General features: G+C 31.6%; 1 protein-coding gene across 1 annotated transcript in view; it reads right to left on the bottom strand.

Annotated features, from left to right (window-relative positions):
* LOC145335305 (uncharacterized) overlaps positions 1–15,046 on the bottom strand; it is a 37,641-nt gene extending 22,595 nt beyond the window's left edge. Inside the window, exons 1-5 of the mRNA XM_080181041.1 lie at positions 14,945–15,046; positions 9,605–9,657; positions 8,483–8,525; positions 6,698–6,749; positions 4,515–4,583 (exon numbers count right to left, since the gene is read on the bottom strand). Coding sequence (XP_080037167.1) covers positions 4,515–4,583; positions 6,698–6,749; positions 8,483–8,525; positions 9,605–9,657; positions 14,945–15,041 — 314 coding nt within the window. The 5' untranslated portion in view covers positions 15,042–15,046. The remainder of the gene's footprint in view (positions 1–4,514; positions 4,584–6,697; positions 6,750–8,482; positions 8,526–9,604; positions 9,658–14,944) is intronic.
* Positions 15,047–26,942: the final 11,896 nt, after the last annotated feature.

Here is a 26,942-nt window from a genome sequence, read left to right as displayed (position 1 = left end):
AAAAAAAATTTTTTTTCAAAGCATTTTTAGGAAGATAAACAACCATCCCTCCCCCCCCCTTCCCCACATATTTTGACGTCCTCACTTTTGTACAAAAATCTGCACAATTTTTAACCAATAATATGGCCGAATTATTGCTACATTGTTTTCCTATTGGCTGCATTAGAAAATGTGTATCTAAATGTCCTATATCTATTCAATTAAGGCAGGTTCCTAAAATCTAAAATTTTAAAAATAACAATACTAATAAGATTGGGAACATAAATGTAATTACATAACAAATTTAATTGAGAGAATGCAACTTTGTACATCTCTTTTTAAAAGCGAAGCTTTTCTATAATAAGGGTAAGTCCGTCCATCTGTATCTGATAGCTCATATTATTAATTTAGGCATATAAGAATTATCCTATCAATTTCAAATAATGTTTCCTGTAATAGTTAGATACGATTTAGCAATTCCATAATCATTATCCAAATGCCCACATGTTCATTTTAAACATACTGATTTTTAAAACTTTTTTTATAAAAACTTTAATTATTTAGTTATCCTATTCATCTTGATCTTATATTTGAAATAATGATTCCTAAAAAATGTGTGTATGTCATTATCCTGCATTTAATCAATTTTACATTATAATTGTTTACAAATTTAGAGCTTCGCTTTTATTGATGTTGTCATTCTTGTTTAGCAACTCTCCTCTAATAAGAAAGGAAAAATGCAAAGAGTACATCCAATAGACAAATTCATGCAAATAGATTGTTAATTTTTTTCTGTTGTAGTAAAGTTAAATTTAATCTACAATATGTTTTGTTAAAAAAATGTATCAAATTGTCTAGTTAAGAAAGAATTTCATTCATTATTATTTAAATAAAATAAGGAAAGCCTTATTTTTTCTTAGGGTATCCTATGTTTTACAGAAAAGATAGGAAGAGTTTTTATAAATCAGCTAAACAAATGTTATCTTTAAAGTATTAAAAACAAGATTAAGGGAGAAAAGAAATAAAATGCTATCTTTAAAGTAGCAAAAACTAGATTAAGATTAATGGGAAAAAAGGAAAAAAAACGTAAGATACAAATGTACAGCCTCAATCATGATAACTTTTAAACCCAAAATGAAGAACACTAAGGGGGGGGAGGTGGGGGGAGGATTGGCCTAGTGAGTGTTAACACAAAATTAAGGTACACTTATTGGGGGGAATCGGTTGAAAAGGGTAGATATAAACAATTGGGGGGAAAAGAGAAGCAGTAAGTAAAGTAAAAGAGAGAGGGGAAAAATACATTGGTGGTGCAGCCTTATAATGTCATGAGGAAAACTAATAAGAGTTAAGACAACATCTTTTCCAATATCATTTTTAAGCATATTTTCATTTAATGTTGAAATTAAAATGAAGATAAAAGATAAAATAAATTGTTTTCAAATCAATCAGAACCTTTTCTATTAAAAGCAATTGAACCAAAATGGCTTTCTCAAATATTAAATTTCCCCTAAATGTTTCAGATGGACAGACATAAATTCATATTATATAGTAACTTTGCTAATAAAAATCCACGATATTAGTAGAAAAAGGTTTAAAATATTTTTTTAACAATTTAATATCAAAATTTTATAACAAAAGTTAATTAATCTTCTTTAAATTCTTTTAGTTTGGAAAGAGGTGCAACAACAATATGGTTTAGCACAGCAAAAATGGCCAGGCCTACTGATTTTGTCCATTCTTAAATTCCCTTGATTCCCCTCTTTTACTTTTTTCTCTTTGCCTTTATGAACTTTTAATCATACAAAGAGTTCATTTGCTACAATTCTATTCTTACAAATAATGCAAAGAGAACTGTAATTTATTTATGAAATACTTTTTTTTTAAATCCACGTTATTTTACATAAACAAATACATAAAGGATAAGTTAAGAAAGATTTTAAAATATTCCTATTTTTTATTGCAAGTTGATGTAATAAAGAAGGTTTAGTACAGGCTTATGTACACTTGTTTATGAGAGGTTTATGTAAGGCTAAAGTATGCCTATCAAAATCTCTACTTAAGCTTGACATTACTAAATTTAAGGGTAGCCTATCTCCCCCAAACTAAAGTAAAGCTTAAGATACCCTTATTTTTAAAGGGTCCCTAATAAACCGTTTGTGATTAGCTCTATTAACTTTAAATTAAAGTGATTAGAAAAGAAAATTTCCAGACAATGGGGACAATGGGTGGTTCTTAAAACTAGTTCCCAAAGTTTTAAGTATCGTTTTCTTATTAGTTCGCTCAACAACTTTGGTGACTTTAGTGAATTTGATTGGTTGGTTCATTACGTTGAGTGTTCAAATTTTTTAACCACTAATTTGAATCTACAAAAGGGGTAATTTTGTGTATCATCATTGGGGATGTAGATCAATTAGCTATTTCATATGAAGCACAAAAATAGCATGATCTACTATATAATATACTTATTATCAATATATTATCTATAATACAAAGTAGAACGATGTCTGTCTGTCTGTCCGTCTGTCTGTCTGTCCATCCGTCCGTCCCTTAAGATCTCGGTAACCACTGAACTGATCGGATTCTACTCTTCAGGGAATATATCTTCTGGTCCTGTGGTGTTTTTAGGCTATTTTCTTGGGGGGGTGGAATACCCCCAACCCCCCAAAAAACAAAAAATCTCCCCCCATTTTTTTTTTGTAGGGGATTTTCTTGGTCCTTTTGCGTATTTCAGTTAAATTTTTTTTATCACCTCTTGGGGCAAAGCCCCTAGAGGCTAGGGGCGAAGCCGCTAGTAGTAATTTTTAAGAAGCTACAATACTAAAAATTTATTGTTATTTTCAAATCTAATAAAAAAGATTTTAAGGAAAATAGATAAAATAGATTTAATTAGACTTTTTAATTAATTTTAGGGAAAATCTAATATCCTGCTAATATCTTTTAGAAATAGAACATATGTATTATGTATAAAAAACAAGGATGACAACATCCATAAAAGCGAAGCACTAAAACGGTAGGACAAACGGACATTAACACTTGTATAGTGTCAGAAATGAATAATCATAATATAAATGTATAAGAGTCAAAGCAAAATTGTAAGTAAATTTGTTGAAAAACTGCTTGATACAGGATAATGTTTATGGACATACTTACATTTTTAGGACTTGATTATAGAGTTGCTTCGCTTATTATATTATTCTTTGTTGTCCCAGGTATCAATATACCAAAATCAGATCAATCCGAGGATTAGATCACATAAAAATTTGTTGTTAAAAAAGTAAAATAGTCAACATGTTTAAAATGGACGTACGGACATTTTGGTAATGATTATAGAGTTGCTGCGCTTTCTAAATCGTACCTAACTACTAAAGGAATCACCTTGCAAAATTTGAAATCGATAGGACAATTCTAACATGCCTAAATTAACATAAAAGCTATCTGTCTCAGACGTACGGACGGACGTACGGACCGACCATAATTATAGAAAAGCTTCGCTTTTAAAAATAAGAATAATTTTGTTCATAATCAGCACACGAAATAACACGCTATCTGCAATAGAGTTGAAATAAAACGAAAAACAGTATTTCCTAAATATAAGGACAAAGCCCAAATTGTGTTAAAATTGTGTCAAAAATGGTCCACGTGGCGTAATAAAATGAGGGATTATGAGAGGAGAAGTGGGATAGAAAATCCTAAAAAGAGATGGATAATCTCTCATTTTTTTACGTCACATGGAATATTTGTTAAACAATTTTAACACAATTTGGGCTTTGTCAATATAAGTATATAATACCATTACCAATGAAGGTGAAAGCAAAATATGACTTAGACTATGCTATGGTAGGAAATTATATGTCAAATAGGACACAATAAAAACTGTCCCGAATTTGTATTAATTTTGAGGAACACGACTTCAGTGACGTCATATTTTTCTTTCCCGAAAAAGGGAAGGGGGGGGAAAAATCTCTGCAAAAGAGATGGGGAAAACCCCCTTTTCTCCCATCTCTTTTTTCTTCCCCCCTTCCCTTTTTCGGGAAAGAAAAATATGACGTAACTGGAGTCGTGTTCCTCAAAATTAATACAAATTCGGGACAGTTTTTATTGTGTCTCAAATAGGGAGCTACACAAAATTTTTATCCCACTACCTCTTATAAAAACTGAGATAAAAAGGGCGGACGTTTCATACCTTGTAATACATAGACATCCAAGTAGCAGAGTAAATATATTTCTATAGATAGATATACTAAAAAATAGATAGATAGATAGAAAGATAGATATACTAATTAATAGATAAACACCTTGCAATAAATCCTAGATCTGCAATACATAGACATCAAAGTAGCAGGGTAAATATATTTCTATAGATAGATGTACTAATAGATAGATAGATAGATATTCTAATTAATAGATAGATAAATACCTTGTTATAAATCCTAGATCTACAATATATAGACATCCAAGAAGCTGGGTAAATATATTTCTATAGATAGATATAATAATAGATAGATAGATAGATATACTAATTAATAGATAAATACCTTGTTATAAATCCTAGATCTGCAATACATAGACATCCAAGAAGCAGGGTAAATATATTTCTCATCTCACTAAAAAAAAAGTTAAACCAGTCTATAATTTTTATATATTCCTGATTACTAGCACGATAAGGTAACGACCGCATCCACTTGTACTGATTAGTTTGAGTCTCGGTTCAATGCCGCGTCATAAATAAAGGCGTTAAGAATTTTTTCACTGCATCATATCACTAATAATGAGCGTATGAAGAATGCCTTGGCCCTTAAACAGGAGCATTTCATTATTATGAATAGACAAAAGTCTTCCAATGAAATGGTTGGTTATTTGTTATTCCATAGTGGTCGTAAGAGTATCACATCCCATTTAAAGCGGTTTATGCTCTGGCTTCTATTCATTAACTTTTGATTCCTATGATGATAAGGCAAGCTGACATAGCATCTCTTTAATTACATCATAAAAAAAAATTAAATTTTAAGCGCATTTCGTTCATCTATTTTAATTATTTTAATTACACCCCCAACCCCCCAAAAAATAGAAAATACCCCCCCCAAAAAAAAAAAATTCTTTTTAAAACTAAAATTAAAATAGTGGGGTCGACTAACCCCCCACCCCCCCCAAAAAAAATTCTCCCCCCCCCCTTAAAAAATTTTTCTTTTAAATATAAAATACGAAAAATTGGTTTGATCAAACCTCTTGAGGCAAAGCCCCTAAATGCTAGGGGTGAAGCCACTAGTAAAAGTACATAGTACATAGTAGAGGGTAAATCTGCCCCAATTAACGAATTCCAAGAAGACAAACACCTTTGTTTGTTTTTACTTATTTTTTTACGATTCATTCCAATAATACGAGCGAAAGACATTTTTAGAAGATATTATTTAACCAAGAAATGAGACTATTTATGCGAACGAAATGAAAAAATAACTGCCTTTTTGTAGCTAAATCTGTACACTTTCTAATTAATGATGTGGAAGGATTGTTCATCTACTATTTTCTATTGGCTGATATAAAGAGTATGTATCTAGATTATATTTATTTTCATTTTTACAGAAATCGATTGTAATATGCCAATATATTTGTTATAATATCAAATGTTATGTTAAGGTCAAAGTTACAATAAGTTTTATAATCTAATAATAGATACACAGTATTTTACACAAAGTGTTTGTCGACCATTGAAGCCCCCCCCCCCCACCATTTTCTTTTTAATTGAAAATAGAGGGGTAGGGGTTGTTTTTTGCCATGTGGGGGATCTAGAGTAGTAAATAAGCAAACCTTCCTTCCCCTAAAATAGTTATACACCTTCCTAGATCTAGCGGTTTGAGAGATCTTTCTTTACACAATTAGACAGAAATCCTCTTACTTTTATATTAGGATTATTGTTTTTTTTAATTTTTGTTTGTTAGGCTTAAACCTTCTTATCTTTTTTAAAAGTTTAATGTTATGATTTTTCTACCATTAACACAAGCCGCGCAGATTATATTTTTAAACTGAATGTATTTCTTTTTGTACATTCTATACTTTGATAATTTTAATGATTTACCCGCAAGTCAAGTTTTAAGTCAGTTGTAACATTTTACCATATAGCTTCCTAACTATAAGTAGCACAGAAATCGTTTTTATATTTCCAAGAACTAGAGTTAATAGCAGTTCTAACGGTATGTATGAAATTTTTAAACTATTATTACAAGCAGCGCGATTTGAATTTTAAAAAGTTCCGCATTTTTTTGATCACCCTTTATGAAGTTGTTCTTTCTTTATATAGAAAAGTTAAAAATATAAATTGCAGACAAGTTTTTAAAAATCTATGAAATTAATTAAAGTTTTTGATTTTAGCAGTTTCTGAAAGCAATTTAAGTTATTAGACACCAAGTAATTAAAAATGTTACATTATTGAATATGAATAATGTATATAAATAACAAGGACGAAAGTATTCAACCCATAATGAACTTTAGAAATCCTTTCCCTCCCCTTCCCATTATGTAAAATAATAAACTTGGGATAGGGGGGGGGGGGGGGGAGTGGGGTGCTCCAACACTGTGTGGCACTATTCCCACTGGTTACTATCCCTGCGAGCTACTGTAATCCGTACCTAACCTATCCTAGCCTGAAATAAGGAACAAACACAAAAAATGTGTTTATGGTACATATGTGGGATGCAAGGGAAACTGCTACATTATAAATTACCTTTTACAGAGAACAGCTAAACTAAGGAGGTTTCCAATTATTCCAATAACACCTGAATCAAAAAAAATATAGCAAAATAACAGAATGTGAGGGGAGGGGGAAAGAAGGTTTATGCTTATTTTGGGGAAGGGTAACCTTAGCCTTCAAAGAAAAATCGCACCTAAAAAAATAGCCCTCCGTTTTTTCTTTTTCTTTTTAAATGAAAAAGGAAGGTTGACAGTCTAACCCCTCCCCTCATATCCTTCCCTCAAGTGCCCCTAGAGGTCTCATAAGGTGTAGCCATTAGAGGTTATATAAACGAACATAAAATGCTTACATTACATGTTAGTTTTTATTGAAAATTTAGATACTTGAAATGGAATAGAAGGAAATTGAAATTTCAAATATATGACAATTTCAATTTTACATTAAAAAAAAATATTTGTGATATAACTCATGACGACAATCTATTTGTGTATCATCATTGGATATGTACATCAATAGATCGGCTATTGTCTTATCCCTTTAGAACCCGGGTGAAAATAGTATTTTATTTGAACATTTATTTTTGGCATTAATGAATTTATAGAGCTAGAGATATTTTGTAGACAGGCTAGCTGAATTGCAGAGTTGCTTCACAAGTTAACAAGGATGGCAACATCCATAAAAGCGAGGCTCTGAAATGGAAGGACAAACGAACATTAACACCTGTTGAGTGTCAGAATCGAATCAACTGAATATTAATGCAAATGTCTATAAAAAAAATAAGTAAATTTGTTGCAAAACTGATTAAATACATGTTACTGTTTAAGGACATACTTACGTTTTTAGGACTTGATTATAGAGATGCTTCGCTTATTACACTATACCTTGTTGTAATAGGATGAATTGGATAATTTCAACATACAAAAATTTGTTGTCAAAAAAGTAAAAAATCAGCATGTTTTAAATGGACGACTTTCTGGTAACGTTCTGCGCTTTCAAAGTCGTACCTAACTGTTAAAGGAATCATCATGCAAAGTTTGAAATCGATAGGACAATTCTAACCTGTTTAAATTAACGAAACAAGCGGACGGACAGACGTATGGACCGACCCTAATTATAGAAAAGGTTCGCTTTTAAAAATCATTAACAGTTACTATAAAGAAAGTAATTAAGTTTAATTTAACACTCATTTACCGTAAATTGCTTTTTCAAGTGTTTTTTGTATGTTTAAAAAACGTGTAGTATTAAGTTTTTAATTACTATTTTATACCAATTTTACCTATTTAAAATTGTAGATCTGAAGTGCTGTCATTATATTAACATAAGATCATTAATAACAATAATGACAAGGAACGTAATTATTCGTTGGCTCAAAAACTTTTATTAAATTTAGAATGGCTAGTTCCAAACTAGCAGTGTCAAAGGTTTTAATGAATAATTATAATCTTCAGTGGGGCTCTTTTATTTGTAATCATTGGGGATGTATATCAATTTATTGTTCATTGTCTTATTCTTTAAGATGTTAAAATTAGAAAAGTATAACAATAGGCCGGTAAAGTGGTGATTACCCCCCCCCCCTTAAAAAATTTTACCCCCCCCCCCCAAATAAAAAAGCTTGGACGCCCCTGGGCCGGTTGTCGATTATGATTTAATTCTTGAAGTGGATATAATGTATCCGTAGAATTCAGGCTGCTTAGGTCCTATAATAACATGTATACTTAAATCTATAAAGTCAACATTTACAATTAGACTTGCATATCTACACAATGATCTCAAATACGATATGGTTACCAAGGAAATGGCATAGCTGAAGTAATCTACCTGTTATTGGGGTCAGGATGCCAGAAATCCAATATCTCCATAACTGAAAATAAATCAGGCAATATTATTTTTCTTTCAAGTCTATGTTAATCTTTTTATAATCATTTACTAGCGGTTTTTTTTCAATGTGTATATTTTGAAAAAAATCCTTATACTAAAGTAACAGGATGTTTGTCTGTTTGTTTGTCTGTACCGAAGGATCTCGCTAACCGCTGAACCGATCGGGTTCTTTTTAACAGGGTAAATTCTCATATGTCCCCGGAAGGTTTATAACTATTTTCTTGGGTGTGGGTACCCCCAAAAGATAAAAATACTCCCCCCCCAAAAAAAATAAAAAATTTAAATAGTGGGGTCGGTTACCCCCCCCCCCTTAATTTTTTTTTTTAATTTTCCTTTAAATCTAAAATACAAAGAATTGGTTTGATCAAACCTCTTGGGGCATAGCCCCTAGAGGCTTTCAAAGGCACCGGCTAAAAAAACTGTTTTTAATCTTATGATTGTAGATTTTTATATTCGTAGAAAGCTGGGTATAATTCAGTGCTAGACATATTTTTTTCGTATGGATGAGAACCGGTTCCTATCCACCGGATTCGAATAAATACGAGAAGGGATATTCACTATGAGGGAAATCAATCATGTACTTATCTATCTATCACAAAACAGTTGTGTATCTTTTGTCCAATTCAAATAACTTAAATTCTTCTATTCACCTATCTCTCTTTTTATTAATCTATCCATACATCTAAATTCCAGGGCTTGGCACCCGCGACTAAGCATCAAGTTTGGATGCTATGAAACTTTTTTTCAAAGAGACATTAACATATATGGGTCAGGTTTAGACTTCCAGCTGAAGATTATTAAAGTCCTTCCACAGATTATGACGTCATACGATAGAATAACCAATGAATGACAAGCATAAATTTTACCATTGGTCAATTACAGTGTATACTGGCCTCTCATTGGCATTCTATCGTATGACGTCATAATCTGTGGAGGGTCTTTAATCATCTTCCTTTCAGCTGAATTTTATAATATTGTAAAAGATTGATTTCCCTAGGCTTACAGGCAATTGATGCGCGGCTGCCGAGCCCTGCAAGAAATTATTAAAATCTATGGCTTTACCTTTATAGTATATACATCAGGTATTTGGTCACAAGGCATGAAATCATCAATATCTAATAACAATTAAAATTATTGTAATTTTTCCCTTTTTTAGCGAGGAAGGGGACATTAGACTTAAAATTATACTGGTACCCAAAGGTCTATATGACAATGTTATCTTATTCAATGTTTCAAAAACTTCAATTTTAATTAGTTGGTTCCAAACTTGAAGAGTCCAAACATTTGTACCATTGATTTTAATATACAGAAAGGGTAATTTTGTTCATCATTATTGGGGATGTAAATTCATTTTTCAACCATTTTTATCCCTTATACCTGCCCCTTTACTCTGTAGTTTTAAGAGCGGATGTTTAGTGGGTTCCAGGACAAACGCAGGAGTCCCAAACGTCAGAGTGGACAAACGAAGGAGTGTTAAAATATTAATTCAAGCAAGTATTTCTATACAGATTAGGTTAGGTTAAGATATGAATATACAAATAAGCCCCCCGCACTCGAAGGGGTTAGGCATTTTTAAAAACCTAAAGTATGGTTTAAAATAGGTTAGGTTTGGTTAAGTGTCCACTCCTGCGTTTGTCCACTCCGACGTTTGGGACTCCTGCGTTTGTCCACTCCGACCTTTGGGACTCCTGCGTTTGTCCACTCCGACGTTTGGGACTCCTGCGTTTGTCCTATGACCATTCAGTGGTCTTGAATCAAGGTTATTTTTTCAAATCATAAAATTATCGCAAATGTTTTAATATTTATATTTTCTGTTATCAATTATATGATACAGATGAGTTTTTAGTAGCGAACCTACTCTATAATTCACTTTTTCCGTCAGGCCATCAGTCCTTATCGCTATGGGGGAACGGCTGAAATTTTCAGTGAAGATTTCTATGACATATGCCCATTTACCTATACATTGATTTGTCCATCTGTCTGTTATTTGGGGTGCTAGATCGATTCCTAGGATTTCAAGTTTTCGTGATTTTCTCAATTCCTTTTCAAGACAGAGAAATTTTCAGGGATTAATCAATGTTAGATTCTACTTATTTTCACGAAGTTTTGATAAGATATACAGAATGACACTGCTCTATAGTAAATTTTTTCCCGATATCCATTCATAATATTTTAGCTTCGCTACTTATGGATGTTGTCATCCTTGTTTTAAAAATAATTCAGATAACGTCAATTCACTAAAGAAACTAAGAAAGCATTATAAAAAAAATAATAAAAGGGTTTAGTTGTTTTTATTGTTCTAACCTAATTCAAATTTATTAAAATACTTTATTTTCTAAAATTTTATTTATCGAAAAATTCACGTAAAAGTTTTATTTTTGGCATAATTATTTTTGAGGATTTTCATAGTATTCTTAATGTATATTTTTTAAATACAATTTACAACTTGATAAATTGTACAAAACAATATAAACAACCATAAGTATTCTTAATTTTCAATAAATTAAAGCGTAATTTCGAACCTTTAACATCAATGTCTTGAAGTAGAGAAAATCGAGTTCCACATTTTATATACTATCTTAATGAAGGAAACTGGCAGATAGACAAAGAAAATATATTTCATATTTTTAGTTATATAGCACTAAATATGTATAATAAGTTTTTTTTAACATATATTATATGTATGTAATATTTTTCCTTGCTGTTCTAGGGACTTTAAGTAACACATAGGCCAACACAGAGAAAAAATAATGAGATAAAATACAACCCCTCCCCACTAATATTAGAAAAATTAAAAATTAGGGGGCGGTGGTATTTTTCCCTAGGACTAACCCCAAAGGGGGGTTCTAACTCTGCGGGATCTATACCTGTGAATTTTATGCCCTAACCCTTTCGGGCTACCTTAATACCCCCCCCCCCCCCGGCCCCCCTATTCATTTTAATCTATTTAAAAAATAAGATGGCGAGTTTCGATGCTCAACAAGCAACTTTGAGTGAAAGCACGAATACTGTGAACAAAAATTGTAGTATAAAATAACGACTCTTTATTGGGTCTTTAAAAATCCACCAATGGTATCGGGAATATTAAAACAGCCAAGTAGCAGAAAACAATTTGCTAGCAGACGAAATAGTTCATTGGAAAAGGTTGGGAGATAGTTATCTGTATATACATCTATACTATAGATCTGTTAGAAAAGCAATAACATGTAGATAATTCTATCGGATGACGCATACACACTTCTTACTGTTTGAAAGCTTTTTGACGTAAAATCTTAAGGGGGGGGGGGGGTAATGCAACCATCTCGTAATCAGTAAGCAAATGGCACTTAGAATTCGAATTTCGATCTAAACTTTTGCATGAGTAATCCTTGATAGGCCTATTTTCCCTAAATCGAACAAAAAGTTGGAAAAGTAATGGCTGGCGGCTCAGCCGTTTAGCCGTTTTTTGCCTATTTTCAGAGTAAATCCATCATCAATTACGTAGGAATCAACTTTTTAAAACATATTTTTGGTTTAATTCATGTTAAATGATAGCAATAACCATTTTTGAAACTTCTAGTACCAACAGCTACCATCTAGAACCGTTTAATAGAGTTTTGGAATGGAAACAAGAATTATGTGGAGATAGGTTTCTTGACTAATTTGTACTATAGATATCCAAAAAAATGGCAAAACAGCTAAGCCGCCAGCCGTTAGCCGTTACTTTTCCACCTTTTTGTTCGATTTAGGGAAAATAGACCTACCAAGGATTACTCATGCAAAACTTCAGATGGAAATTCGAATTCTAAGTGCCATTTGCTCACTGATTACGAGATGGTTGCATTACCCCCCCCCCCCCCCCCTTATATTATCATGCTAATTATTTCGTTAATCTAGGGACAGAGGGTTGGAACAATGAATAAAAAAAATTCTTGGACTTTTGGGGGTATGACTGATGCAACTATTCTTAATTCAGGTAATGTTTAAGGCTTTTAGGGGCGAGCACATGAATGCCGTTATCTGTTAATTATTTTTGCAGACAAAAAGTTCAAAACAAAAAAAAATCCCCAAAATTACAATTTTGTTGGTTCAAAAAGACATATTTCTTCATATTTAAGTTAGAAGCTTATATAGAAACTCTACTGTAATAATTACTGTATTTAGCTAATCTGTTAAACCCTCATAATCTTTTATAATAGCGTATGAGAAAGAGAGTTTTATGGGCATATTTTGATAATTGATTAATTACAGAATATTTTACATTGCATAAATTTTTTAATGAATTGTTTTTTCTTTACACAATTTCTTATTTAATTTTCAAAATTTAATAAAATGTGTAATACAATAATTGCATAATTTCTTATCTAATTTCCAAAATCTAATAAAATTTGTAATACAAGAATTGTAAAATTTTCTAAATAATTCTGATTTTCATTACCAAAATAAGTATAAAAAGTATAACATTAAAATAATTGCCTTTCTCCTATCCCCTTATCCCAGTTTAAATTGCATTAATGGAAAAATATGAACCTAGTAAAAGTGTCTGACTCTGATTAAGACGTAACAAAATTAGCCAATGAGAGGCCAGTATACACTGTAATTGACCAATGGTAAAATCTATAGTGGCCTCTCATTAGCTATTTTTTTTATGTCATAATCAGAGTCAGACACTTTTACTAGGTTCAGTAGCCCTGCTTCCAAAAGGATCTAAATGCTCTCTATAAAACGAAAATTAAAATTAATCATGTCTTAAAAGTCATTAAAGAAGGTGTATCAACTTTTTTTTTATAGCTAGCCGGTTCTTTTAGTAAGTAGTAGATGTAAAATTTTTCATAGAATTCAGATATGCAATCGTTTTTTTTGTAGACCTCTTATTTTTTAAGTAATTTAAGTTTTTTTTTAAAAAAATTAAGTCGATTTTAAGGTACTAAAACGCAACAAAAAAAAGGAAGAAAATGTCCATTATGTACAAAAATAGTAAGAAGATCTTTAATTTGACACCTTACTTTTTGAATTTTGTCAGGTAATTATTGAAAAAATTGATTTTTTTAAACCCACGAGAATAAAAACTTTGAACTTAATTTTATCATTTCACAGGTAAAAAAATATGGGTTAATATATACCTTTAGAATCAGAAAAATATTACGAATCCATTGTAAGCAAAATTGAAAAAAAGTAAAAAAATAAAAAATAAACAAATGGCCAATTATATTTTTTGTTCAGGCAACACTTTCATCTTCCCTTTTTTACCCCCTCTTTACCCCCTTCCCATTTTTATACTCAATTCAAGAATTAAGACGTTGCCTGTATAATATAATATGATATTTTCATATAATTCCTTTTATTGTAGTTTATATACTATATTGTAAACTTTTTTTTTCAATTTTGCTTACAATGGATTCGTAATATTTTTCTGATTCTAAAGGTATATATGAACCCATATTTTTTTACCTGTGAAATGATAAAATTAAGTTCAAAGTTTTTATTCTCGTGGGTTTAAAAAAATCAATTTTTTCAATAATTACCTGACAAAATTCAAAAAGTAAGGTGTCAAATTAAAGATCTTACTATTTTTGTTCATAATGGCCATTTTCTTTCCTTTTTTTTGTTGCATTTTAGTACCTTAAAAGCGACTTAATTTTTTTTTTAAAACTTAAATTACTTAAAAAATAAGAGGTCTACCAAAAAACCGATTGCATATCTGAATTCTATGAAAAATTTTACATCTACTACTTACTAAAAGAACCGGCTAGCTATAAAAAAAAGTTAATACACCTTCTTTGCATTTTTATTGATTTTGTTTTGTAATTTTAAAATATTATAAAATGTGGAACGTTATCTGTTTGTTTATTTACATATATGTTGGAATGAACATCTTGCTAACTGCTAATTTCTTTGGGTCTTGGACACCCTTCTGAATTAAATGCCCCAAAATAGAAGAAAAATGAGAATGCTAATGTGCCATTTTTATGTATGGGTTCAAAACCCCCCCCCCCCCTTATTGGAATGAAACCCCTAGAAACCAGATCCTTATAATAAAGTAACAGGATTTTTGTCTGTACCAAACGATCTTGCTAACCATTAAATCGGTATATTTTCTCCTTTACAGGGTAGCTCTTCATAGGTCCAGGTAAGGTTTATAACTATTTAGGGGGAGGGTACCACCATCCTTCTAAAAGAAATCGTCCCTAGAAAATTCCCAACCCAAAAAAATATTCCTCCCCTCTCAAAAAATTATTTTTAAACCTTAATAGGGTTTTCAAATTTTACTCCTCCCTCCTCACGTGCCCCTAGAGGCCTCATGGGGCGTAACAACGAAGTGAAAAAAGTAACAAGCGAAGAATCTCAATAACCGACACTTAATAATCTTGAATGATGTTTTTCAAACAATAAATGCGCAATTTTATTGAAAATACATGATACCTGATGTGGACAGAACTGAGAGGTTTGATGATCCAAAGATAGTTTCATTATCATGGCTAAACAATAATTCTGTATCGGTTTCTTCATAATCTGTCATTTCTTTTCACTGAAAAATATTTTAACATGTTGGGTTTTCCCTCAATGCATCCACCCCATCTTATTTTTAAAAGCGAAGCTTTTCTATAATTAGGGTCGGTCCGTCCGTACGTACGTAACGGATAGCTTTTTCAGTTAATTTAGGCATGTTAGAATTGTCCTATCAATTTCAAATTTTGCATGGTGATTCCTTTAGTATTTAGGTACGATTTAGAAAGCGTAGCAACTCTATAATCATTACCAAAATGTCCGTACGTCCATTTTAAACATGTTGATTTTTTTACTTTTTTATCAACAAATTTTTATGTGATCTAATCATCAATTGGTCTAATTTTTGGTATATTGATTCCTGGGACAACAAAGTATAATGTAATAAGCGAAGCAACTCTATAATCAAGTCCAAAAAATGTAAGTATGTCCATAAACATTATCCTGAATCAAGCAGTTTTTCAACAAATTTACTTACAATTTTGCTTTGACTCTTATACATTTATATTATGATTATTCAGTTCTGACACTATACAAGTGTTAATGTCCGTTTGTTCTACCGTTTCAGTGATTCGCTTTTATGGATGTTGTCTTCCTTGTTTCAAATAAATTTAATATGTAAGGGAAGTTTTTTCCTATGCCTCACCCCTGCATGAGACACTACACAGTGTGGGGCTAACCATTATATCCAATATAACCTAACCTAACCCTACCTAAAGTAATGAACAAACAAACGAAATTTCTTCTCCCACCCCCCATATTTTAAATTTATTTCAAAATAAGGGATGGGGTTTCTGTGCTCGAATAGGCTTTTTGAGCAAAACGCTCAATTGTGCACCTCTAGCAATTGTATTTAAAATGGTAGGAAGGGGATAGAAAAATTGCCAAAAATCTATTAAATACTTAAGTTATAATAATATAGCCATCCTAGGAACTATGGAGTAACTATGTGAAACTCAATTAGTTCACTGGCTATGAAAAAATATGGAGAAAAAAAAGATATTTAAAGCTTTATGAACTGCAAAATTTAGACATTTGGTATTCCTAAAGGAACATTTTTTTCTCTATTGCTAACCAATAACATTTTCTGTGTATAACCCTTAAGTCACAGATAGACATTCTGGCAAACAATTCCAGGGGAAAATTCCATACAACCCACATCCTTCTCCCCCCCCCCTTCTTACCCACTTTCCTTTGGTTGCAGAACGAAATACATTCAACTTCAACCTTACGTCACTCAAATATCAAAATTTTCTTCCATTTCAAATTTCAATTAATTTGCTGAATCACGTCTCCTGTTTTTGCAAATAGTTCAGAACTTTTTATATGATGGTTTAACTGTAATACTTTAGACTATATCATGCTTGTTTAAATGAATAGTTTCTAACTACACGAGGAATTACCAAAACCATACTAAAAGTTTATTGACTAAAGACAAACAAGAAAATAATAATATACATATTATATAACTTTCAGGGTGGAATGGGAAACTGGTACCCAAAGTTTTATAAACACGTTTTCATATTTGTTGACTGAAAAACTATGGGTACTTTTGTTAATTCTCAATTGGTTGGTTCAATCTAGCAGTGTACAAACTTTTTAACCAATAATTTTAATCTAGAGAAGTGGTAATTAGTTTATCAACGTTAGGGTAAAAATGAACTTATCGTCCATTGTCTTATCCCTTCAGATACCTTATAATTTTGTACTCTATATATACTATGCTTTCTCATTTTATAATACACTAGCGGCTACGCCCCTAGAAGCCTCTAGGGGCACTGGTAGGAGGGGGAAAAGTTGACCTTTTCACTTTTTAAATTTGAGTTTAAAAAGAATTTTAAAAATATTTTTTTGGGAGGAGGGAAGTGAAGACACCCTCTCCAAAAATAGTTTAAAACCTTACCAGGACCTATAAGAAGCTTCACTGTAAAGGGGAACAATTTCAGTTTAGCGGTTAGCGAGATCCTTCGGGACAGACAAAAAACGCTTACTACTTTATATAATAGGATACTAAATACTGCAAGGAAGAGAATTAGCTGATTCTAAGCAGTATTTTCCAGAGTATAATCATGTTTCATGAAAAATTGGGGTTAGAAGGCATAAGACTGTTTTGGGACTTTTATTTAATGTTAATTGGTTGGTTCATGAAGTTGAGTGTCCAAACGTATCAACCACTAATTGTAATCTATAGTAGGGTTAATTTTGTTTAACATTATTCGGGATGTACATCAATTTATCAGCCATTGTCTTATACCTTTCGCACCCTGGTTTAAACATGGCTTTTTCATTAGAGAAATTCCAGAAACGTAAATCAACATATACTTAGTGCTGCTGGTTCAAGTTGGTCACACGCTGCGACATTCTTTAAGTATTAAGAGTGGGAAATACCTGAACCTGTAAACAGGCACCTCTCATTACAATCTCATTGCAACAACTTTTATAAAAAAGTTTGTTCGATCAAAAGGTTAGTTGTCTGTTAGAAGACACTTTACAATATAAAATGCGTGAACATACAGAAATAAACTACTTTTCCCCTCATATATTTTTTTCTAATGAAGTAATACGATGGTTTAAGGCCATTTTTATGTCCCCTTTCCTCCAAACTACAAAAAAAAGTAGTTTCTGAATTCTTCTTCTTACGATGCTATTAGTTACAAATAAAAGAATAGGTAGACTAAATTTTAACTGTATTGTATAATAATTTAGGTAATATGTATTTAGCCAGTATATTCCAGTGTTTGTGTTTGTTTGGGCGGTTTAGGTTTTATACCAGTTACAGGGTGCTCAATTTTATTTGCCAATTTAAAACTAAAATATTTCAGTAAATGTTTTTCAGCTTAATAAGGCTACTTATAAGTTAAGTAGAGTGGCCATAAAAAATTAAGACAGATTTTAAATCGTAGCTGTAATCATGATTTTGGGGTTAGCTTTTTGAAGTAAGAAAGGTCAATTTAAATTCGATGCTGTGAGTATTGGTGCAAAAAATATGACGTAACAAAAAAAATTAGCCAATTAGAGGCCACTATAAATTTTACCATTGGTCAATAACGGCCTCTCATTGGCTAATTTTTTTTGTTACGTCATATTTTTTGCACCAATACTCACAGCATCTTTAAATTCCTCCAAATTTCTGTACATACAAATGTTCTAAAAAAAATCCTCTAACCCTATGGGGGGTACCTAACCCATGGTAGAACCTACCCATAAGTTTGGACTATTACCTAACCTCATTAAGATAAAATTTAATGAACCCTAAACTTTTATGTCATCATGGTATTAAATTTTTATCCCGTATAAGTGCAGTTTTTAATCTAAAAATGCTGCATTTCATCAATTATTTACAATGAATGGCATAAAAACGTCGTTGTCCAAAATGATTCAGTACTTTTTTGGAGGCTGTATGTTTATACAATATAGAAAAAAGTAAAAATTAGCACAATTTTTTATTGGACATGGAACACAAAATAAGATTGTTATAATCTTCTTGGTCTAAAAAGTATTCTTTTAGAACCTTTCTTAAAACCTAACCCATTTGGATGAGTTTGTGTGTTATTAAGATCTCTAAAAGGGATTGAAATCACTATTATCTATTATCCTGGTTTAGGATTTTTTATGATTATTTTATAACCGTTGTTTTGTCCGAACACCAATTATTTTCCATGAATGTAAAAAATACACCATCAGTTTTCTTGGTGACCCATTTTGAATTATAAATATTTGTACATTTTTATTTTTTATTATCCAATCAATTCAGTATGGAAGCAATAAAGTGACTTAAATTTTAAATATTAATTAAGCAAAAAGAATGATAATGGATAAAATGTCTTCAAAAACTAATATGTTGCACAATTCAAAGGTTGATTCTTTTAAAAAATTTGGGTTTCTGAACCGGCTATGGTAGCCAGATTACAAAGTTTTATTTTGAAAATATTTTTAATTTTAAAAAAGGGTTCTAAGATCATAGAAGGGTTTTTAATATAAATTTTTTTAAATTTTGTAAATTTTTTATATGATTTTGGAGGATTTTTTTACAAATTAGAATCTACCTCAGTAATGCTTGGTAGCGGTCATAATCAGTTTGTGATGCATTTGATAAGTGTTTGGTATGATAAGTATTAACCCTCAAAAAAAGCAAGGACGACTACATCCAATTGTAGATTTTTGTTGCTCCTTAACCCACAAATATTATTTATTTGCAGAGCCAACATAATTATACTAGTTTAATGTCATTAGAATATATACACTGGTACCCAAAGTTTTATAACCCCGTTAGCTTTTTCGTTAATTTAAAAACTTTGGGTACTTTTATTGAATCATGATTGGTTGGTTCCAAATTTTAATCTACAAAAGGGTTAACTTTATCTATCATCATTGGTTATGTACATTGATTTATTGTCGATTTTTTTTATCCTTTAATGGGTGAATTAAAGAGTAGCCTTTCAATGTCATTTCAAACCCTTCTAACCAAGAAAAGGCACTTGAAATCTAACAGAAAAAGCAATAATGTCGAAAATGCAATTTTAGAAAGTAATATTTATTTATTTTAAAGTACATGTTACAATGTATTTGCAAATCAATAAACTTTATGTGTATGTCCAGTAGGGTTGGGCCGGATACTTTTTTGGCCGGATACCGGATACCGGATATCCGGCTGATTTCAAATGCCGGATATCCGGTAACCGGCCGGACATCCGGCAAATTACCGGATATCCGGCCGGATAACCAGCCAAATTACCACATATTAAAGTAGTAAAAAAAAAATTTCTTCAGAAATCTTATATTTTACATAAAGTTAAACTTATTCAGAAAAAATGTTCTTCTAGATTCAATAATAAGAAAATTATAGCCATTTAAGATTTTAAAAAGCAGAGATTTTTGGTGTAAAGTATAAAAAATTATAGAGCCGGATATCCGGCCGGATAGTTTCAATATCCGGTATCCGGCCGGATATTGAAAATGGCCGGATATCCGGCCCAACCCTAATGTCCAGTAAGCCTAATATTGGTTACATGCAGGTTTTAAGCTGTTTTGTAAGTGAAAGATTAAGTAAGTAAGCTGTTAATACAAATATTGTGAAGTAAGCTTTAAATCAAAAGACTACCCCCCCCCCCTATTTTAAAAAATTTATTAATAATAATGGGGGAAGGTATTTTTTATATAGGACTTACCCTTGCGATGTTAACTAACCCTACGGGGCTACCCAGTACCCAATAAAAAATAGCCTAACTTAACCTAAAGTAATAAATTAACAAACCTAAATCTATCTCCCCCCCCCCCCGTCATTAGTTTATTTTAATTTATTTCTAAATAGGGGTGGATGGGTTTTCTGTGCTCGAATTTTCACTTATAGGAAAAAACCTCAATTTTGTTCGTTAGTATGTTCGTCGTAATATTAATTTTATCATTTGACTTTCAAAATAAACAATCAAATAACCTTTACTTGTTAGTCTTTTCATAAAATATTCAGTGCAAGAAATCTAAAAAATTCTGGTTTTACAAAGAAATAAAAGTCTAATAACAATAGTATGTATAACATTTATGGATCAAAATAAAATTTAACCTTTCCACTCATAACTAATGCATATCTTATTTCACTCAAAAAAAAAGAATTTTCAGATACAATTAAGTTATAGATATAGAATATTTGTATATTGTGATAAATTCTGGAAAACCCTAAAATAATGTTTCTTGCTAAAATAACGATAACCCCATCCCCTCTTCTATATTAGTAAACTATTTCCATGTCACAATATCAACGTATTCTAAATCCATTGATGAAAAAACTTTGTAAAAATATATAATTTAAGGCTACATCTTGAATATTCATAAACAAACAAGGATGACAACATCCATAAAAGCGAAGCACTAAAACGGTAGGACAAACGGATATTAACACTTGTATAGTGTCAGAACTGAAAAATCAGAATATAAATGTATAAGAGTCAAAGCAAAATTGTAAGTAAATTTGTTGAAAAACTGCTTGATACAGGATAATGTTTATGGACATACTTACATTTTAAGGACTTGATTATAGAGTCGCTTCGCTTATAATACTATACCTTGTTGTCCCAGGAATCAGTATACCAAAAATCAGATCAATCGGATGATTAGATCACATAGAAATTTGTTGTTAAAAAAGTAATGTTTAAAATGGACGTACGGATATTCATGTAATGATTATAGAGTTGCTACGCTTTCTAAATCGTACCTAACTACTAAAGGAATCACCATGCAAAGTTTGAAATCGATAGGACAATTCTAACATGACTAAATTAACGAAAAAAGCTATCTCTCTGTGAGGGACGTACGGACGGACCGACCCTAATTATAGAAAAGCTACGCTTTTAACAATCCATTCATTGTATAGCGCATGTTAATATGTCAAGACATTTTCAATATATCTGAATTAATTTTTGATCGAGATTTTACTAATTATTGTTTTGTTTTTTTGTAAAATGAGAAAGGATTTAAACTTGTCAACAAAGAAACAGAATTTATCAAATGTCAAATTGTCAAATATCAAAAGTCAAACTGCATACAATAAAACAAGTCAGGAAATGCCCTATACACCATCTCTTTTCTAGGAGTTTCTTCCCCCCTTTCCTTTCTGTTTTCCTCTACTATGACGTCAATAGAATAGGCAGGCTGGAAGCTGTGACATCTATCCTCATTTTCCTAGGGTAATAAACACAGCCACAACAAGAATGATAGTTATTGATAGACAAACGGACATAATAAGGCATAAAGCAGATGTTCAGTAGCCTTAAAAAAACGAAAGAAAGTGAATGTTTGCGGCCTAATTGACGGACGAACAGACAGACAGACATGATGGGTTATAGAGTAGTTTTGCTATTAAAAAAATATATAATATATATCTATATTTCTTTTCTTAAAAACAAGCTTAACGTGTCTGGAATAGAAAATATATAAATTATTATATTTTTGTCCCATTTCTTGGATTTATAAAGAGATTTTGTCGCTAATGCTGTATTACATTTACTAGGAAAACAAGTACGATTACGTTCAAATGTCTTCAAATATACATGGAGTGAAAAGAGATAAATAGATAGATATATAGAAAGAGAGAGAGAGAGAGAGGAGAGAGGGAGGGAGATAGATAGATAGATAGATAGATAGAGAGAGAGAGAGATAGAGAGATAGAGAGAGAGGGAGATAGAGATAGAGAGAGAGAGGGGGGAGGGAGAGAGAGAGAGAGAGAGAGAGAGAGATAGAAGAGGGGAGGGGGATAAAAGATATATTTTTGCACATTCCAGACAGACGGAAAGACTAAAAATTAACAGCGAAATAACACTAATACACACATTTGACGCCATCTAATTATTCAAAGTTTAGTCTTACATGAAATATTTTAACGACTTAGTACCTTGTTGATCACTGTTAACCAGCGTTGCGGAGCCGTTTGATTTTGGTGCGGCTCCGGCTCCGCGGAGCCGTCTGTGATGATGGCAAGAAAAACTCGACATATTTTTTGCCCCACGTCTATTTTTGACTTTTGAAGGTTTTAAAAGTTCAATTTTTGATAAAAATGGACTTGAAAAACTTAAAAAGGGCATTTGCACATGACAAAACAGAGTTACCAAATTATAATTTAAAATAAATAGATTTATCTAGTCCGGAGCCGGAGCCGTTTTTTAACGAAAATTACGGCTCCGGCTCCAGCAAAATTTGGCGGCTCCACGGCTCCCGGCTCCGCAACACTGCTGTTAACCCAAATAAACTGATAAGGAAATTGAAAATAAGTGGGGAAAGTGGTTTGTTTGTTTATTCGTTTATTAGCGGCTACAACCCTAGAGGCCTCTAGTGGCACTTTAAATGTTTTTTTTATATTTAAAATATGTCTATGTTGCGTTTGACGTTTATGTTTAGCGGTTAGCGGGTCCTTCGGTACAGACACACAGACAAACAGACAGACAAACATCCTGTTACTTTAGTATAAGGATTACTGTTATCCGGTTAAGGCATTTTGATTGGGTATTGTTTAGTAACGCGGGGTTAGGGCATCGCAGCCCACAGACAGCAAGAAATAGGAATAGTTATTTCTCGCTTCGTATTATAAACGGCTTTCCGCGGATATAGAATGTACAATTATGAGATTAAAACTAGTTTTTTAGCCCCAAGGTGCCAAAGGCACCGGCTAAAAAAACTGGTTTTAATCTTATGACTGTACATTTTTGTATTTGTAGTAATCTGGATATAATACGATGCTAGACATAGTTTTTTCGTATGGATGAGAACCGGTTCCTATCCACCGGATTCGAATGAATACGAGAAAACAACTTCCCGCCCCTGTCTCTTATCTTATTTTCGATTTATGTTAATAAAAATGGGGGGGGGGGAGCATTGCTCAACAACAACTTTGTGTTGAAGTACCACATAATTTATTCTATTTAAAATTTATATTTTGTACAGTATGTACACTTTCTAATAATGTTAAATTTAAAGAAAAAAAATATTTTTAGTAATCTTAATCTTAAGTAGAAGACAAATATTCTTTTCTTCGGAAATGGGACAACGGAAAGAGTCATATGTGACGTCATAAAAATAGGTCTTAAAAGGATGGATGAGTAAAGAAGTGGAAAAAAAACAACCCCAAAGAGATATGGATAATTGACGTATTTTTATGACGTCACACATGACACTTTACGGTGTTCCTTCATAAATTTTAGAATCCGATTACATATATATCATTATCTATTTAGTGGTGTTAATATCAAATTAGAATTCAACAGTAGAAAAAAAGCATGTCGATCGAATGTCATACATGACCTTTTTTTGTACAATGATACGAAGTCAACAAAGATAATAAGATTGATGACAATAAGAATAAGAATAAAACCATTTCGATAATATATCAGTCATGAACACTTTTATATCAAGTCATCATAAACCATTGAAATCGCAGAACGACGTAATTTTTTTCTTCGTACATTTATTGTCGACAATATTGATATTCTGTGTCAGATCAATGCTTCCTAGCTTAACTGGGGTGGTACATGACAGGGATCTAAAGGGATAAGGCAAAGGCCGTTAAATTGATCTATGTCCTCAATAAGCTATAAAAATTGGAAAGAATTTTAATGAATATAATAGATTTGAAATCTGCATAAAATATTAAGGATTTTTTATAAAATTTGTTTTTTATATAATTCATTATTTAAAAGCGCAAATCCAATTTAAGTTAATAAATTTTGACCAATAGGATAGGTGGATTGGAAACTACCTGCGCTCTAATTGGTTAAATGATGTACGTCACTTAAGCTTCTCCAATCAGGGCGCAGATAGTTTTCAATCCACCAATCACAGATGTCAAAATTATTTAACTTAATTTGTATTTGCGCCTATAGATAAAGAATTATACAAAAAACGAATTTTATAAAAATTCCTTAAAATTTTATGCAGATTTCAAATCTATTATATTCATTAAAATTCTTTTTAATTTTTATAGCTTAGTCCTCAATGATGATACCCAAAATTACCCCTTCTGTAGATGCTGTGAGTATTGGTGCAAAAAATATGACGTAACAAAAAAAATTAGCCAATGAGAGGCCGTTATTGACCAATGGTAAAATTTATAGTGGACTCTCATTGGCTATTTTTTTTTTGTTACGTCATATTTTTTGCACCAATACTCACAGCATCCTTTTGTAGATAATAATTAGTGGTTGGAACGTTTGGACGGACACTCACCTTAATAAACCAACCAATCATTCAAAATGGGTCAGTTGAATTTGAGTTGCCGATTGTTTTCTCGGTGTTTCTTCATCCTATCTAAATATTTACTACTAGCTAAAAAACTTCAACTTCTAAAAAAATCTAAATTTGAATGTATGAACTATTTATACATTATAGATTCAAAATTTCAACTTTTGATTTTTTTTGGAAGTTTGAGGCTTTTTTGCTAGTAGTAAATATTAAGATAGGATGAGGAAACACCGAGGACACTGTGTACACAATCGGCAACTCAAATTTAGCTGACCGAATAATGAGGTTTTTACTAAGATATCAAGTTTCTCAATTACCGCCGGATAGATAGATATTAGACTAGTTATTTCTCGCATCGTATTATAAACGGCTTTCTGCGGATATAGAAAGTACAATTATGAGATTAAAACTAGTTTTTTAGCCTTGAGGTGCCAAAGGCACCAGCTAAAAAAACTGGTTTTCATCTTATGATTGCACATTTCTATATTCGTAGTAAGCTGGATATAATACGATACTAGACATAGTTTTTTCGTATGGATGAGAACCGGTTCCTATCCACCGGATTTGAATGAATACGAGAAAATATATTCTAGACCACTTTAAATCTTTTTTTTCAGGGATTTTAGGAGAAAAGACAATGAATTATAAATTGATATAAATCCCTAATAATGATAAACAAAATTAACCTAACAATATATTAAAGTTTTAGTTGAAAAAAATGCAACAAAAAAAAACAGTTTGGCTATAGTCCTTTCTGTGGCAACGCCTCTTAAGGGGCGTTTCTTCGTATTTTCACAGTAGCTTTTCTCCTATTTCTAGTACCTGCGGGGCTAATAGCCTAACCCTAAGGGGCAATCACCAAACCCAATATAACCTTACTTAACCTAAAATAACCTATTAAGAATTGCCCAAAGTTTTTGAGCTAAAGAATAAGATGACGCGGTTATGAATCTTTGAGAACTAGTATAATTTACAGCCCAATGACCCCTCCCCCCCCCCCCCTGGCAGTAACAGCATCCTTAACAGCGAAGTTAAAACATTTTACAAACGGATTATTATCATTATCAATCAAAGAATGGTAGCGCTTTTGCTTTTACAGTAGCACAATATTTATTCATTAACATAAATTCGATATTAATCGGTCATCAAATGCTTGAAATGCCTGATACTTATATAGACATTTCAGAAGTAAACATTATAGAGACACTAAGCATTTAACATTATTTCTTATCGTTATTATAAGATGATCAATCAATCAGTAGGACAATAATTTAAGGTAAAAATTTGAATATGATACCAAAAATAACTTATTGAGTAGTCCATAACATTTTAACAATAGACCCAACAATGAAGAAAATAACTAAGGAGATCAATCTCGTAATATATGCCCAAACACCCAACAGACAACCACCTCTCTAAATATTAATGTCGCGTCTCTGACATAGTAGCAGTAGGAGTAACTATTAGACTATAAAAGTTTTAAAGATTTTTAATCAATATAATAGATTTGAAATCTGCATAAAATTTTATGGATTTTTTATAACATAAGTTTTTTTTTATAATTCTTTATTTAAAGGCGCAAATACAAATTAAGTTAAATAATTTTGAGATCTGTGATTGGTGAATTAAAAACTATCTGCGCTCTGATTGGAGAAGCTTAAGTGACGTACATCATTCAACCAATTAGAGCGTAGGTAGTTTCCAATCCAGCTATCCTATTGGTCAAAATTTATTAACTTAAATCGTATTTGCGCCTTTAAATAAAGAATTATATAAAAAACTAATTTTATAAAAAATCCATAAAATTTTTTGCAGATTTCAAATCTATTATATTGATTAAAAATCTTTAAAACTTTTATAGTCTAGTAACTATGCTTAAAGTTAGCAGGTTTGTCTATTAACTATTGGTCTAATATTTTGTTTTTTTTACTCTCTTGTTTAAATACATATTTCCATTCAATTATTAATTTCTGTCCTTTTGGGTAGTGAGAGAGAGGATTTACACCCCCCTTGGAGGGAGTTTACTGTCCCCCTTTTTCTCCTTGACGAAGGAGGCTTTTTATTGGTTTAACCCCTTTACTTGTAAAAATAGCTTGAAACCTGTTTTGGACACCTATAAATATTACATCGTCTACAATATTTTTAGTTAGAAGAAATATATTGCTTGATTCTTATCAGAATTATTTAAAAA

Source organism: Acartia tonsa, chromosome 13 (genome assembly GCF_053477335.1).
Source record: "Acartia tonsa isolate MP-2025a chromosome 13, ASM5347733v1, whole genome shotgun sequence".
NCBI lineage: Eukaryota > Metazoa > Arthropoda > Copepoda > Calanoida > Acartiidae > Acartia > Acartia tonsa.
This window is presented reverse-complemented; position numbering and strand designations above follow the sequence as displayed.